The sequence below is a fragment of the Drosophila sulfurigaster genome, chromosome X (assembly GCF_023558435.1).
Source record: "Drosophila sulfurigaster albostrigata strain 15112-1811.04 chromosome X, ASM2355843v2, whole genome shotgun sequence".
Taxonomy (NCBI): Eukaryota; Metazoa; Arthropoda; class Insecta; order Diptera; family Drosophilidae; genus Drosophila; species Drosophila sulfurigaster.
This window is the reverse complement of record NC_084885.1, coordinates 19,753,114-19,769,368: the sequence shown is the minus strand read 5'-3', so window position 1 is coordinate 19,769,368 and position 16,255 is coordinate 19,753,114. Positions and strand designations below refer to the sequence as shown.

The following is a 16,255-nucleotide window of genomic DNA, read 5'->3' as shown; positions in this document are numbered from 1 at the left end:
TAAGCAAAAAATACAGTTAATACATTTAAAGCCACGAATTTCCATTAGTTTAGTGTGTGTGTTGTAATCTGGTTTACTTAGCATTACGATCATTATACATATATAATTACAGTTACAATTACAATTACGATTACAGTTGTATAAATTAAGCTACATTGAAAATACACGCTACAAAATACAAATAGGACAAGGACAGACAGAAAAAAAAAACACTTTCTAATACAAATACAAAATACAAATAGAAATATAATCGAATCGAATTAAGAATAGTTAATTAATTACAACATGTATACACACATACATACATATATAATATGCATATAGAACTCGGCCCACTAAATAACTGGTTAATACATAAATTAATGCGATCAAACAGTATTCAACATAACCTCACATATTACTTTTCTTCTTCATCTGCTTCTGCTTCTTCTTCTTCTTCGTCTTCGACTACTTCTTATTCTCGTTCTCAACAATATCGGGTTGAGGGCACACTTGGCCCACATCTATATCTCGTACATATTCAACATTAGTTACATATCACAAATATACGCTTTCTTTTCCCCCCTTTGCGCTAACTTATCCTATTCACCCATTATCCCTTTCAATTCTCCATTTCCTTTTCCTTATCCACTTCCACTCTCACTCCGTCAATGGCTGGCCAGGATATTCATCATTGGCGTTTAAATGCAATTTTGAAACCGTTTCCTTGGCTCAGACATCGGCTTCAAGTAGAGTTTCGTTTCGTTTCTTCTAAGTTTCGGTTGTGTTTGCTGCATTAAAGTGGCTGCCACCGTTTGCGGTATGTGCGGCATGCAGCGATTCCTGTGACTTGAATAGCGTTGTTGTCTCGCTCGAGTGTAGGTCGCCATCCTCTTCTTCCTCTTCCTCCTCCTCGCCTTCGGCATCGTTCGTTGCTTCCCCCTCCACATGCTCGGCCTCAAAATGATTTAATTCAACTGGAACATTTTGCAGTTCCTGCTCCACCTCAGCGTTCAGCTCTGTGGCCTCCTGGGATTCGACTAGCTGCTCGTCTAGTGGCTGCTCCTCCAACTGCGTCCGACGTCCCGTGTACAAAAATACCTCCATGTGATCCTTGCCCTTCACATAGACACTGCCGCGCGGCTCAAACTTATAGTTGGCCTCCAAAAAGGGCAGACAATCCTTGCCCACCTGAATGCGATCCCTCACTCCGGTGGAGTCCATGCGGGATGCCACATTCACAGCATCGCCCCAAATGTCATAGTAGAGCTTACTGGTGCCAATGACGCCAGCGGTGACATCGCCAATGTTCATGCCAATGCGTAAAATCAAATTGAACTCCAGCAGATCCTTGTTGAACTCAATGACCACCTTTTGCATCTCGATGGCAAACTCCATGAGCGTGTGAATATGCTCATCGCCAGTGCCGCGATGCGAAGGATCCAGCCCGCTGGCCGCCATAAATGTGGAGCCAATTGTCTTGATCTTCTCGACGGCCCGAAACTTGGGATGCGACAACAGTTCATCAAAATCGCCGATCAATTCGTTGAGAACACGCAAGAATTCCTTGCCACCCAAATAGCTTTCGTCGTACATTTCGTTGAAGTTGACAATCGAGGCAAAGATGATGGCAATGTTGCGATGATTCTCCGAATACTTCGCTGTATTCTTGAGATGCTCGGCCACATGTTTGGGTATGATATTATGGAGCAGCATGTCCGCTTGATTTTTCATGTTTTGCACACGGACTTTGTCCTGATTGGCCACCGCATTACCGTAGAAGGTGAGGCGATAACCGATCTCGAATTCGCGATTCAACAGCCAGACAAGGACCAGTATCAACAGCAGGTCCAAATAGATTTCCACATGGTAGTCGTGAAACCATTTGATCTCCTCAAAGATGAACGCACTCGCCGCACTCCGATTGGCGTCCGCATTCAAGTTGCCCGCCTCCGATTCAATCTCCGATCGGCTGGAGTACACCGTCAGCTGGGAGACGGCAATGCCGATGAAACAGAGCGCCGCCAGGAAGGCGAGTATGTTGCGCATCCAGCAATTCAACTGGGTGAAGTTGCAAAAGTGCACGATGCACACAAAGATGAGGAAGCCATAATGATATTCGAACGCTTCCAACTGTGTGAGATCCAAGAGCAGAAAGTTGGCAATGATCAGCACAACGGGCATGGCCATGAGCACGGCCAAACAAATGTGCCACGGATACCAGCTGGAGATGGCCTCAAAAATCCGATCCGCACACGACTCAAACTGTTGCGATTGCCGCGATTGTCGGCGCGACTGTCGCGACTGTTGATGCTGCAACTCGGGTGGCAACTGGTTCCCTGTGGTCGGTTGTGGCGTCGTCGATTCGCTGCCATTGTTGTTGCCGGTCAAGTGTTCGCTGACCGTGGACTTGGAGCGCAACCGGGTGCCGTGACGTCGACACATCTGGCGTGTGAAAAGGAACAGGGCAAACACTTGGATGGCCGTGAAGCACGAGAAGAGCGTCACCCACAAACGGAAGCTGGGCGTCACCGTGTTCTGGGTCATCAGGAACAGCGACACCGAGATGCACAGATAGACGGCGATGCCCACAAAGATGTCGATGTATGTATTGTAACGGGGCGTGGCCAATGTGGGCGGTCCTTCGGTTTCGTGTTCGCTGCCAAAGCGATGCGCCTTCGACCGAAAATCCCGCTCCAACTGGCGTGACTTAAAATACAGACTGAAGCGACGCAACGGCGGCTTCACCAGATAGCTGCGCTGTGATCGCGCATTGTCGCGCACACATCGTATCAGCTGCAGATCGGATTGCTTGCGCAGCTGCTGCAGACAGGCGGACAACGGATCGGCCGGCTGTTGTTGGCCCAACGCTGCCACTGGCGGTGGCAGGGGGCAGGGCAGGGCACCGGGTTCGCCCAAATTCGAGATGCTCGACGTGGAGCTGGTGAAGTAGCCGGAGACACGATGCTGACTGATGGCCGATTGATTCAGTGCATAGATCTGTTGCTGTATCGAGCTGCGACGCGAATTACTCTTGATGCCCGAATCCTTGCGTGACGTCGCCGACGGACAAATGCTCAGGCCGTCGGGCCAAATGCTCGAGTTACGCGAATGCGAGTGAGTGCCGCCGCCTGCGTTCCCTGGCGCCGGAAGACAACATGTGTTGGCCGAATTGTTGGCTTGGGCATTGGCATTCGCATTGGCAGTGCAATTGCTGCTGCTCGGTTCGGTGTTCATGCCACGTCCCGTGGTCAGTGTGGAGGCGCGTGGCCGTGGCAATGGTGACTGCTCCATCGATTGACTGGCAGCTGAAGGAGCTGCGCCCCCGCCCCCGCTGGCTGCTGCTGCACTACTCGACTGACGGCCGCACTGAGAGCGATAGCTGCCGGTGCGGCCAAAGGGCGAGATGTCGCTGCGCGATTGACTGATGTAGCTGCGCACATCGATGATGTCGTCGTACATCGAATACTGTCCCGGCGAACAGCAGCTGCCACCGCCACCGGCAGCTCCGCCATCTGGCGAACGCATCACGCTGCTCGAGAGCGCCGTCGATGTGGCCGCATGATGCAGCACCGGACGTGCATTGGGTATGTCCAGCATTTGATTGCTGCTCAGTCGTGTGTTGCACGACGTCTCCACGAGCACCGGCAGCTGCTGATAGCCCGAACAGCCATTGGCCACCGGGGATGGCGAGGGCGTTGATGACTCGATGAATGCCAGGCATTCATCGCCTGGCGCTGCCAACGAATTGGAGTGCATTCGTGTGGTCGGCTGCTCTTTATCCTTATCTCTGTCCAGCTTATCCGACGACAGTTTGTCCTTCTCCTTCTCCTTGTTGCGTGCAGTGAGCTTGAGGAAACGCGGCATCTTCCACATCTTGAGCTTGAGTTTGGAGCACAACTCCTGTTGCCCAGCTGTTGTCCCCTGATCCTGCTCCATGGCAATTGTGGTTGCTGTTGGTGCTCCGGCTGATGGCGGCTGCTCATCGGAATCGAGGCTGCCCGGCAGCGACTTTGTCGTGATGATTATCTTGGGACGCTCGCGCACCACAATCACCGGGGGTATTCCCGATGCGGCCGGATGTATGATGCCACGCTCCAGATCACGATCGCGACTCTGCTGCGTTTGCGTTTGCGACTGCGTCTGCGATTGCGATTGCGACTTCTTGCGCAGCTTCATGCTCAACGAGGTGAGGCGCGGACGCATCGACAGCACTGGCGATGACTTCAGCGAGTTGGACAGCTGACCCACTGGCGATGCGGGCGGCACATGCGGCTGCACCACCGAGATATTCGTGGCGCTCTGCGACAACGAGGCAAAGGCGCCATGTGCCCCGGGCAGCAGCAACGAGCTGCCACCGGTGGCCGTTGCTGCCATGCTGGGACTCAAGCTGTTGGCACGCGACACATCCCGACGACGTCCCACCACAAAGTAGGTGCGATGACCTGTGTGTGGTAAAGAGTTAGTTAGCTTAGAGAGAAGTTCATTTAATAGTGTGTAGCTTGCGTCACTTACCATCGACCTCCTCGCCCTCCTCCAGGTAGTAGGCGTCGCCCAGGAAACTCGACGTCTCCTGCGAGATGTGTACTTGCTCCGGCTTGCCTGATGATTCCATTCTGCAGCAGAATGTAGAAATTGCATTAGTATGGGATTCTTTTTACATTACATTATTGGTAAAATTAAGTAACTAAACTCTAATTTCGAACGTCTGTTTGCTTAACTAAATAATCCCTTGTCTCTAGCTGGTAGATTTACCTTGTTTTTAATCGTCCTGTTTGTCTAAGGTTTGTAAGGTTTCCCTCATTAATTTTTAAACTAAGCTCTATTGGTCTCCATTAACATATAAAATCTCAATTTAATTCCAGTCTTGAACCCTAACAATGAATAATAGTAATAATAGCTAGTGATAGTTTGTATATATCAGTATGTTATTATGGTTAAAATATAGCACAATCAAATTAAAATAACTGAAATATACCGAACGCAATATTTGGTATATTAATATACCGATACACTCAAAAAATGTACCATAGACTACAAAATATATCAGATTGTTAACCAAAGCAATTAAGTCCTAAGAGCAAGAATCGATACTCTAGCTCTTACATAACTCTCTCTACTCTATATTATTTTTGCGTGGGCGGAAGTGGGCGTGTCAAATACCTAAAATAGACTGCCAGGAAATTACTACGGTTTGTTCTACACTTACAGATTTTCATAAATTTTGCTGTTTCTGGTAAATTTCAACATTTAAAAAAACTTCATCAGAGCAACGAAATTATTTCCCAAATTAAATTAGCTATTTTCGTTAATTTATCACAATTAAAAAATCTTCATATGAACAACCAAATTATTTTCTTAGAAAATAAAGCTGTAAATTTGAATTGCTATTGTTCGCTTTTAAAATTGAGAAAGACGTGGACTGTACTCACTTGTTGGCCAGGCTGACGTCGTTGCTCCACACATCGAACTTGACGCGTCGCGTGCCAACGATGCCGCAGAGAACGGTGCCGGTGTGGACACCGACACGCATCTTGACGCCCTCGTGGCGCTGGGCATCGAAGCAGCGCATGGCATCGATCATGCCGAGACCCATCTCGACACAGCAGATGGCATGATCAGCTCTGGGTTCGGGGCAACCGGAGACGCAATAGTAGCAATCGCCCAGAGTGGAGATCTTTTCGCAACCGCTAAGCGTGCAGAGATCATCGAAGCGCTCGAACAGATCGTTGAGGATCTCCACCAATTGTTCGGCCGTCTTTGTCGAGGACATGCGAGTGAAGCCGACAATGTCGGCAAACAGAATGCTCACGTTCTCCATGCTGTGCATGTGAAAGGGTCGAAACAGGGATTTGACATCGTGCGAGGCACGTGGACGCATATAATGCGATTCGGGTGGCTGATTGGGATCGAGGCCACCGCTGCCGCCCTCGTTGAGCAGCATATCGGCCACCTTGGGCGGCATTACCGAGTGTATCATCTTTTCCTTCAGCTGCTTTTCCATCTCCAGCTGACGGCGCACCAGCAAATTCTGGCCGACCTTCATGAAGGTGCCGCGCATGCGCACCAGATTCATGATCAGCACATGTACGCCAACGAGATGGACACTCAGATGGGCCATGATGCGCAGCATGAGTATCTTGTGACTGGGATCGCTTGTCGATCCCTCGGCTATTGTTGCTGCTGTTGCCCCGTCGACTGTCGTTGTTGTTGCCCCATGCACAGCGCTCACTCCGATGACCATGTGGGAGACCAGCTCGAAGGCAATCGAATAGCAGATGGCAATGCTGGCGCCCAGCCACAGTGGCATCGGCAGCGCCGTGTAGATCAACAGCACAATCTCCAGGCAGATGGCAAAGTGTCCCAGCGGACTGAACGCTCGACCCGTGTACGTGAGAAAGGCCAACGAGGCGCTGCACAGGATGAGGGCGGTCAGCGCCGATGTCAGCGTTCTGTGGTGCTTGTACAGATCCCAGTGGGTGAAGCACATCGCCATGATCGTCACCAGCGACATCATCGAGAACGATGTCGAGATGGGACGCCAGAAGTCCTCGGAGCCGCCATCGATCACAAAATACAGACACCAGACGACAGAGCAAAGTAGAATGTACGAGAGTGTGAATCTGAAAGTGTCACAAAAAAGAAGAGGAATTCATTAATATGGTGACTAATTGCAAGTGCATCCATTCTTAAACCAAATGTGTTAGCTATGCTACATAACTATAGTATTATCTTTATTATGTATATCTTTGTTATATTATATTTCTGTAAGTGCTTAGCTGATATATATCAAAAGCCCAGTAAGAAAGAGATAGTCAAGTGCTAGACAGTCAGATACCCGCTAACCATTTAACCTTTAAAGGCAAAATAGGGCGGCATTATTCCAAAAATATGTCAAATTAATATACCGCAAAACACTAAAACATACCCAAGGCTATGTTTTTGGTATATGGATATAGTACTATTCAAAATATATCATAGAATACAAAATATGCCAGATTGTCAGCGAAAGCAATCAAGATCCGTCGTAAGTGGGAGTCTTTCTCTATATCTTATAATCTTTGAGATCTAGGTGTTCATACAGATGGACGGACAGACGGACATGGCCACATTGTCTCGGCTGTTTGATGTTGTTCAAGAATATATATACTTTATAGGGTCGGAGATGCCTACTTCTGCATGTTACATTCCTGGAGGCACAAAGTTATAAAACCCTAAAATATATGTTTAATCTTGTAACTTTCTTACTTGTTTAAGAATATATATAGTTTTAAAAATGATTTTTTTTGTCTATGATTTTGTTTGAAACTAAAAAGAGTTAAAAAATTCCTTAAACGGTAAATGCTCTTCCAGTTATCTAAATTTGTTGAGTTATCATTTGTTTATATATTTGGAAAGTTTTGTTTTTTATATAACTACAAAGGTATTTAGCCATTTAAAAGTGTTTTCTGAGCGTGACATTATTTAGTTGATTACTCTCACCGCCTGGTGAAAGGAAATTAATGTTTCTGTTTGTGGATTATGAAGAGCTGAATTAATCATCTGCCTAGATACGACGATAAATCAAAATGTGGCACAAGCTCTCCAGTTTACTGCCAGCGTGGCAGCCTGAAAAACCGATCATTGGTCGAAAAATGTAGGTCAGTGAAATGTCGGAAGGAAGATTGCAAGGCATCTCCTTGCAGTTAATGCCCCCCATCGTTGTGTATGCCACATTTTATGCGAGTTTGCTGGCTGGTTGGCAGGACATTCATACTAATTAGTGTGGCCCGTTTAAAAGCCATTGCAAGTGGTAGAGGGGGAGGGGAAACGATGGCTAATGGAGGGGGGAGGAGGAGGAGGCGAAGAGGCCGTTGGATGGGGGCAACTTAGATGGCGGGCAAATGAACAGCAATCCAAGGAGTAAAACTTTCACGCGATAAACTCATTCGCCGTTTCCTTTGCCGTTGCCATTGGTTGCAGCAGCAGCTTGCCACTTGGAACTTGCAACTTGCAACATTGCGTTCCGTTGCGGCTTTCATTAAACAGATTGCGACACTCAAGACAAGGTGACAAGGCAGCCATGGAGCCATGGAGGACAAGCAAGCAAACAAGAGAGCAAAGAGAGCTCGCCTCAGCAAACTCGTCAAATTAACGACAAAAATTGTGTGCAACACTGGACAAAGTTGATGTTTGAAGTTGCAGTTGCAAGTTGAGCAGAGACATTCAGCAATCAGCGGCATCTTCGAGTTCATTGTGCGGAAAAGTAATGAGAAAAACGCAGGCAGGCAGGAAATGCAGCTGCAAATGTTGAGCTTTGATCATCAGCTAATTAATCCAACATCCAAGCTGGACAATTTTGAAAACAAGTTTAAAATTGCAAAGAGAATTACATGAACAATTGTTTTTTAGAGTAGCAAATGCATCTTCAAGCAATTAATTTTTAGTTTAATTAATTCGTACAATGCCACACTTAAAATCTTGTCTTTTTAAAATTCACGTCTTATGCTTGAAATCTTATTTCGAAAATGTTTTTCAAAGTATGTACACAGAGAGAAAAAAATATACTGAAAATTAGATTGCAAATTGATTTAAGATGGTTTAAGAATTGTTCGATCTTAAAAGAATCTTGAAATAACATTTTCAGGTTGAACAAAATCTTAAATCAAGATTTGCACTTTAAGATTAAAAACATCTTCTTACTTAAAGAATGCTTTATTCTAGATTGAAAAGAAGATTACAAATCATAATTTAAGAACTTTTCGATTTAAAAAAAATCAATTTGATTTTGACATGATATAATCTTGATTCAAGATGTTCTTCTTGATGTTAGCACGTTTTTTGTTCACTGTGTAAGTGTGGGAACTTCATAAATTATATTACCTTCATGTCAGCGTTGACTTTATGTCTAGAGAGTGAATAAAATGATTTTAAAGATTGATAATAAGTTGCAGTAATAAAAAGCGCAACGGACAACGGAAACATCGCTTGGCGTTTAATGAGAATTGATGCCATATTTATTTGTTGCTCATAAATGTGCCATAAATATGGAAATGGCAAAAAGTTTTTATTTTTTTTTTTTTGGTATTTCGGCAATGTGCTCAAGTTTGCACTTGCTTCAATCGATTTGCCTGCCTGGTGTGTGTAACATTTTGTTGTCGTTGTTTCTGTTTCTGTTTCGGTTTTGGTTTTTTTTTCTCTTCTTTTTGTTGCAATTGCGGTGCTCGCCAAATGGCATTGACCTGCAATGGCAGCCAAACTGAAACCCAAACCAAACAGTGAAACAAACAAACACACACTCACACACACACACACACAACTAGTAACATACATATTGAGAGCTCGTCCAAAGCACGCCAAGCGGCCATTTATGGCAGCAATTTTGCCATCCTGCGCAGTTCTCAACTAATTTGCCTCTTTTACCCAGCCAGGCAAACAGTCAGTCAGTCAGTCAGTCAGTCAGTCGAACGGTCGGGCGGTTGGTCCCCTTCGATCTGCCTCACTTCTCTCCTCTTCACTTGCTTCATTGGTTGCCCTTTTGGGGCGTTGGGTTGATTGCATGCACGTGCGAAAGTTGAACTCGCAGCTGGTTATGCACACTGTGCACACAGCTCTTCCTCTTGCTCTTGCTTTTGCTCTTCTAGTGCACCTCGAAGGAGAAGAAGGCGCTCATGATTTGTTTGTCGAATTCAACAGCATTGCACAAAAGGTTATCAAACTTAAAGCCCAATCGCAGCAACTGGCAAAAAATTGACGGTTGCCTTAAAGTTCATATTTACTTTATCATCATCATCATTATTATTTTCAGAGTGCGCAAGCTTTCAACGTGATTAATTTTTGAATTGTCTGCCATTAAGCAGCTTTTACTCGGCAACATTCAAATGAAAGCTTTAAGCGTCGCATTAATAATAATAACTGCATTCAAGTTTTTAAAGGAATTAATGCACTAAAGTGTTTCAGCATATTAACAATTTCACACAATACTAAATTTCATTCCCCCCTTTTTAATCCCTAACTAATGTATCTATGATTGATTCCGATCATATAAAATATAGAAAACAATGTTATTTATAAAACACAATTTAAGGCAGTAAAAAGATTAACTACGAAACTCTTTTTGAGCACATTTAAAGCTAAAATTAACAAGTTCAGACAATACTAAATTTCATTCCCCCCTTTTTAATCCCTAACTAATGTATCTGTGATTGATTCCGATCATATAAAATATAGAAAACAATGTTATTTATAAAACACAATTTAAGGCACAAAAAAAATTAGCTGCACATTTCTATAAAACTCTTAAAGCACATTTAAAGCTAATATTAACAATTTCACACACATACTAAATTTCATTTGAATTCCCCCCACACTTAATCCCTGACTAATGTGTCTATGATTGATTCCGATCAGATAAATTTAAAAAAGCCAATGTCATTTATGAAACACAATTTAAAGCTTTAAAAAGATTTACTGAAATTTCAATAAAACAAACTTTAAGCACATTTAAAGCTCACATTAACAAGTTGTTTAAAATGTTTCACCCCGCAATTTAACAGCTATCACGATGTATTTGATTTCGATCGGATTATAAGATTTAAAGGAATTTCTATAAAACTTCTGAAGCACATTTAAAGCGAACTAGAAACATTTTAGTCAATAATAGAAAGTAACTATTTAATTTTCACCCTTTTACAATAAGTAATAGAAGAAAAGGGTGAAAATTGAGTGCAATTTCTTAAGAACTCTTAAAGTTAAGTATAACAATTTCATACTATAATATTAATGTCATATGTTCTACATTTCTTTTGAATTTTCCCCTTCTACTCCACTCGACAGCAATCTGTCTATATTTGATGCCGATCAGATAACAGCAAAAAAAAGAAGAAAAAAAAAGAAACTAGAAAGTTATTTATAAAACAAATTTGGTGAGCTAAAAATCACTTTGAATTGCCATATTCTATGCCCTAAAAATAGTTATCGAGTATCTGAAAGTCACGCACACTCGGTGGGCAAATTGCTTTCGTAGACTTTTGTTGTTTTTGTTGTTGCTATTGTCATGCGGGTGTTGGGTGGATAAAAAACAAAAGAAACTATGGTGGGTGACCCGTTAAGTTAAGTGAGCCACCACGTGCCCTTATGCTTCTCGTATGTGATCGTTTTCTGATAGTCGCTGCACGTTTATTCTAGGAATTATTAAAGCCATTAGAACTTAACTGGTTGCTATGATAAAATGCAAGGCAAGATTACTACGCGTATTTTATTTCATTTTGTAATTATTATTATTTGTTCTCACCGAACTTTAAGTTTATCTAAGTACTCAGTAGATAGTCTGAGGTCGTGAGATGTCGATGTTGATTTGGATGTATGGATGTAATTTGTAACTTAGAAGCTCAGTTTTTTTGCACTAGGGTTTTAAATATCAGCGCTGTTTGCTGTTGGCGCTCTTGAGAGTGAAGCGCATTAAAGTTTTAATAACAACAATTTATACGCACTGAACGCACAGAAGCTGAAGCTGGAGTTGGAAAGCTCAACTAATTGAATGCAATTTGACACTCGGTGTTTTGCTGCGCGTTTCTCTCGCTTTGAGCATTTAAATTTAATTGCAACGCCTGTTGGCGCTGCTCTTGCAAAAGCAAAAGCAAAAGCAGAATAAAGCAAGTGAGAAAGCGAGATACAAGTTTCGACTTTAATAGACCCTTTTGTTTTTTGTTGGTCTACTTTGAATGTTGTTCGTTAGAATTCATTTGCAATTAATACGTTTTAATATATTAGTTTGAAAGTGAGAAATCTACTTACAAATTTCGACTTTCTAGACCCATCTAGTTAAAAACTAAGGTAAAAATAATCAAAATCAAAAATAATATAATTTTTTTTTTATGAATGAAAAGGTTTTGCATTGTCATCATGAAAATTATGAGATTATTTATGCATAGAAGTTTCTCCTTGCTATTTTATATGCACTTTTCATTCATAAATAATACTAATTTAATATGTTCTTTATTATTTCTTCAATTTTCTTACACAAATGTTAAGACACTTTAGTAACTTAAATTCATTCCTTCTCAAAACGCAGTTGTAAAGAATGGAACAATCGATATGATATAATAGTTTCAACTTTTCAGCTAGTATACTCAAAAAGTTATACTTAAAGTTCGAGATGTCTTATCTTTATAGTTGCCGTACCTTAGTCGCTAAGTTCTAATGTCTTCAAAAATGCGCGATGTAATAAAATTTAAAATAAACTATTACAGAAACAAATGCTAAAATTGCTGAGATCGGACAGATTCGTCTATTGTTGTTGATTCAGAATATTATTATACTATATACGAGTTAATTATTCATTCATATTCAGTATATCTGATATATAATAGTAAACACAATAGGCAAACACTTATTGTGCTTGACTTATAAATACATATTTAGTATATCTGGTATATATTATAGTATATACATAGTAAATTATTCATTCATTTTCAGTATATCTGGTATATATGTGGCAAATACTTAATGTGCTTGAATTATACATACATATTTAGTATATCTGGTATATAATAGCTTATACATACTAAATTATTCATTCATATTCAGTATATCTGGTATATAATAGTATATATATGGCAAACACTTAATTTGCTTGAATAATACATACATATTTAGTATATCTGGTATATAATAGTATATATAGTTAATATTATAAACTTCATTAAGAATTTTTTTGCCTGTTATGCACTTTAAATCTTTGACAAATGTATTAGACTCGTTTTGCACTTGTTTGCCTCAATGAAGGGTCTCAATACATACTTCGCTTAAGCGCTCACACCTACATATGTAAATATATAGTATTGTATGTGCTATGTGCTTCAACACTCACCTGTATCGCATGCGGATGTGGGGAAAGACGCTGGCCTGAAATTGCTCCTCGAGAACGGGCGAATCGAACTTGGGATCCAGCCAGGATTTGGCGGCGGCTCGCTCAAAGGCCACCGGCAGCATGACGCTGCAGCAGGAATGCCTTCGTCCGGTTTGACTTAGATAGGTTTGGATGTGGGGCGCCAGGGCGATTTGTATGTCATCGGTGGAATTGGCCCGGCTATCGTTGACTAGAACGCCCGGCGGCATTGCTGTAAAGCTCACCGACTGGCGACGCGACTGCAAAGGCCAAAAGAAAGATTGAAGACAAAGACACATGAAATAAGAAGATGAGAAGAGTGTGTGTTTGTGTGTGTGTGTGTGGCATAAAAATAGAGAGAAGGATTAGTTAGCGCCTTTCGGGCAAATGTTAAGGGTCTTTTTCGCATTCATTCGCTCTCTCTCGTGCTCTCGTTTTCTGTCTCTCTCCCCATGGCCCAAATACTAATATACACAAAGTATAAGGGAATGTTTGCTAGGAGGGAGCAAGCAAATGGCGCCGCAAAGTATGCAGCAATGTGTGCGAGGAAGCTAACGACAGGACGACGAAGAGGACAAGGCCGCAGAGGTCGAGGACAACAACAACAACAACGAGGACGTGCCTTCGACATTTGCCATTTGTTAACTGGGTCAGTGTTCAGTCTATCTGCTTTGACTAACTGTCTTGTCTGTCTGTCTGTTTGTCTGTTACGAGTTGCGTTGGCAGCGCGCAACAAGTAAAGAAGCAAAGGGAAATATTGCGCATACGCCGCGGCGTACATCAAAAAACTTTGTTCACAAATGAAAATTGCGTTGCAAGTCACGCGACAATCTGGCTTTTGATTTCAAATTTGATTTCTTCTATAGTCTTCAGCCTAATCTTATCGCAGCACAGCAGCAGCAGAAGCTAGCGCAGAAATAACAATGAAAACAAAAGCAACAGCAAAACGAGGAAAGAGACAACACAAAAAAGAAAAAAAAAAAGAGAAATGCAACAATGTTGTCGAGTTCATCAAATCAAGTATACGACCCGTTCGAGCGACATAACACCGGCATACACACACAAACACACACAGCTGCGGGTGTATGCTTGTGTGTGTGCGTCTTGACTATATAAAGAATTCGTCGCGTCGTCTGAAAGCTGCTAACTGATTCATAAAAGAGCGTATTCAAGTTTTCAGAGTGCGCGCTTCATTGGAAGCTGCTAATAAGCTCGTCTAAAAATAGCAACTGTAGCAAATAATAATATTTACATTAAAACTTTGACCGCGAATTATTGCACACACACGCACACACACAAACACACGCTTAAAGACACACTTAACACGCATAAAAAGAAAAAAAAACAACGAAATTAAAAATAAAAACAACTGCGATGAATCGCTTCATTTTGTTCGCATCATTTTTTTTTTTGTATTTTTGCCTAGCAACGTTTGCAATTCTTTTTGTCAGGTTTTTCACTCTCGCTTTCACTCTGCACTTTTCCGATTTTATATATTGTTTTTGACTGTGGTTTGCATATTAAATCCTTAACTTTGTTGCAGCAGAAACAAGAACAGCGAAGCTTACTCTGCGAAAGAATTTGATGCAACAATTCATGACTTTTGTCGATTGTGTTCGCAGTGTTCGCATACAAATCGACAACGAGTGCAATTAGAAATTCAAGTGCACCGTCGCGGGGGCAAAACTACAATACATATTCAATTTTACCGACTGCCTCTATGCGCATAAACAAACACAGTTTTTTTTCAGTTGAGTTTTTTTTCGGTTTTTGTACATACCCAGGAAATGCCATAAATATGCGGGCAACATTTTTTGCTTCAATGAATTTCTACGTAAAATAAATAACAAAACTCGTCACACACGCATACACCGAAATGCTTAGAAATTTAACATTGCAAATTCCGATTTGCAAAAGAGTTGTCACGAAAAAAAACAAAAATAAATAAACCAGCAACTTAATTGAATGTATCAAAAATTTGTTGCCAAAAAACTGAAGAAAACGCGAGTTGTGTTTGACTTGGCTTCGATTTGATTTATTGTAATTTAAAGCAACACACACACACACACACACACACCGACGAAGTCTGGACACCAACAATTATCAAAAAAAAGAGAGAGAAATGAATGGAAAAAAAAAATAAAAAACGGTTCAACGGGCGCCACTCGACGATTTTAAAGTCTCGATGTTGCCGTTGACGCGTCGGGAACTGATTTGAATTTTCTGTTCCGAAACTGACGGCAACGACAACGACAACGCCGACGGCAACAACAAAAGCAACAGCAACAACAACGACAATGGAACGTCGATGTCGATGCCGATGGGCGATGCCGCTGCCGACAACAACAACAACAATAACAACAACAGCACAACAGCTGACGGCAACAGCAACAACAATGTGCAAAACTTGGCAGCTTATCGGCTAGCCTGATAAGGTGCAGGCAGGTGAGATAGATAGATAGATAGATAGAATAGATAGCAAACACACACACACACACGCAAAACCTAGTGCGAAAGAGAGGCAGCTAATTAAGCTAGCGATCGTCTAATTGCAGCTGGGATAATTAAGTCTTATAATTACTTGTTAAAAGGACTACGGAAAGTCTTGTTAACATCTCCTTTTTTTTTTTGGCAATTATTTAAATTTTGTTGGCGCTTTTTTTTGTTTTTTTTTTGGTTTTTTGCAAACATGAACTTCCCCCTCCCCTCGACACCTTCTTTGAATTGAGAGCGAAATGTTTCTGTTTTTTGTTGTATTTATAGAAATTTTGCCGCTTGGTTATTTCAACATTTCAAACTGATAAGATAAGACGTTGCTCGACGCTTGGCGGCGGCCTCTGCGAAATCGCTAAGAATTTTCTTTTCACTTTTTGTTTGTTGTTGCTGTTGCTGATGTGTGTGTGTCTTTTATTTATTTATTTTTTTTTGTCAGTGGGTGGTGCCCTCGAAATACCTTGAACTTGCCCCCATGACATGCTAATGAATGCAAGGCTGGAATTGTGACTGTCCAAGCTTTAAGGACTGTCATTGTCTGTCATGAGTTTGCATTGCATTTAGAATAACTAAAGCGACAAACGGAATTTTAATATTTATTTATGCATTCTATTCTAATTCTAATTCTAATATATTCAATATATTATTTTCATTATAAATTGCTTGCATTCAAAATGTGAAACTGTTTTATTTGTGTATTATTTTTCATTTAAATATATTTTTATTATATTAAATTTAATTCTTTGCACTAAGTAGTTCTGAGTCAATCATGCGGAACGTATCTTGTTCGATAATCGATCTCATTGCAGCACTGTAATCTACGACCTTTTATTAGTATTAATTAGGTTCTTAACGACCATCGAAATACTGATAAGACGATTACCAATTTTGCGATAATCTGTGCTGCACTTTTAA

The 16,255-nt window shown here is 41.7% G+C and overlaps 1 protein-coding gene across 3 annotated transcripts in view; it reads right to left on the bottom strand.

Annotated features, from left to right (window-relative positions):
• Positions 1-417: 417 nt before the first annotated feature.
• The window catches only part of LOC133847522 (adenylate cyclase type 9), a 66,947-nt gene continuing 51,109 nt past the window's right edge, over positions 418-16,255 (bottom strand). For 2 of the 3 annotated variants that reach the window (XM_062282633.1, XM_062282634.1), the window contains exons 3-6: positions 12,830-13,107; positions 5,412-6,602; positions 4,495-4,595; positions 418-4,424 (exon numbers count right to left, since the gene is read on the bottom strand). In XM_062282633.1, the coding sequence (XP_062138617.1) occupies positions 751-4,424; positions 4,495-4,595; positions 5,412-6,602; positions 12,830-13,107 (5,244 nt within the window). In that variant the 3' untranslated portion in view covers positions 418-750. Of the gene's footprint in view, positions 4,425-4,494; positions 4,596-5,411; positions 6,603-12,829; positions 13,108-14,627; positions 14,935-16,255 lie in introns of those variants that run through there. The other variant, XM_062282635.1, reaches the window with a different exon arrangement.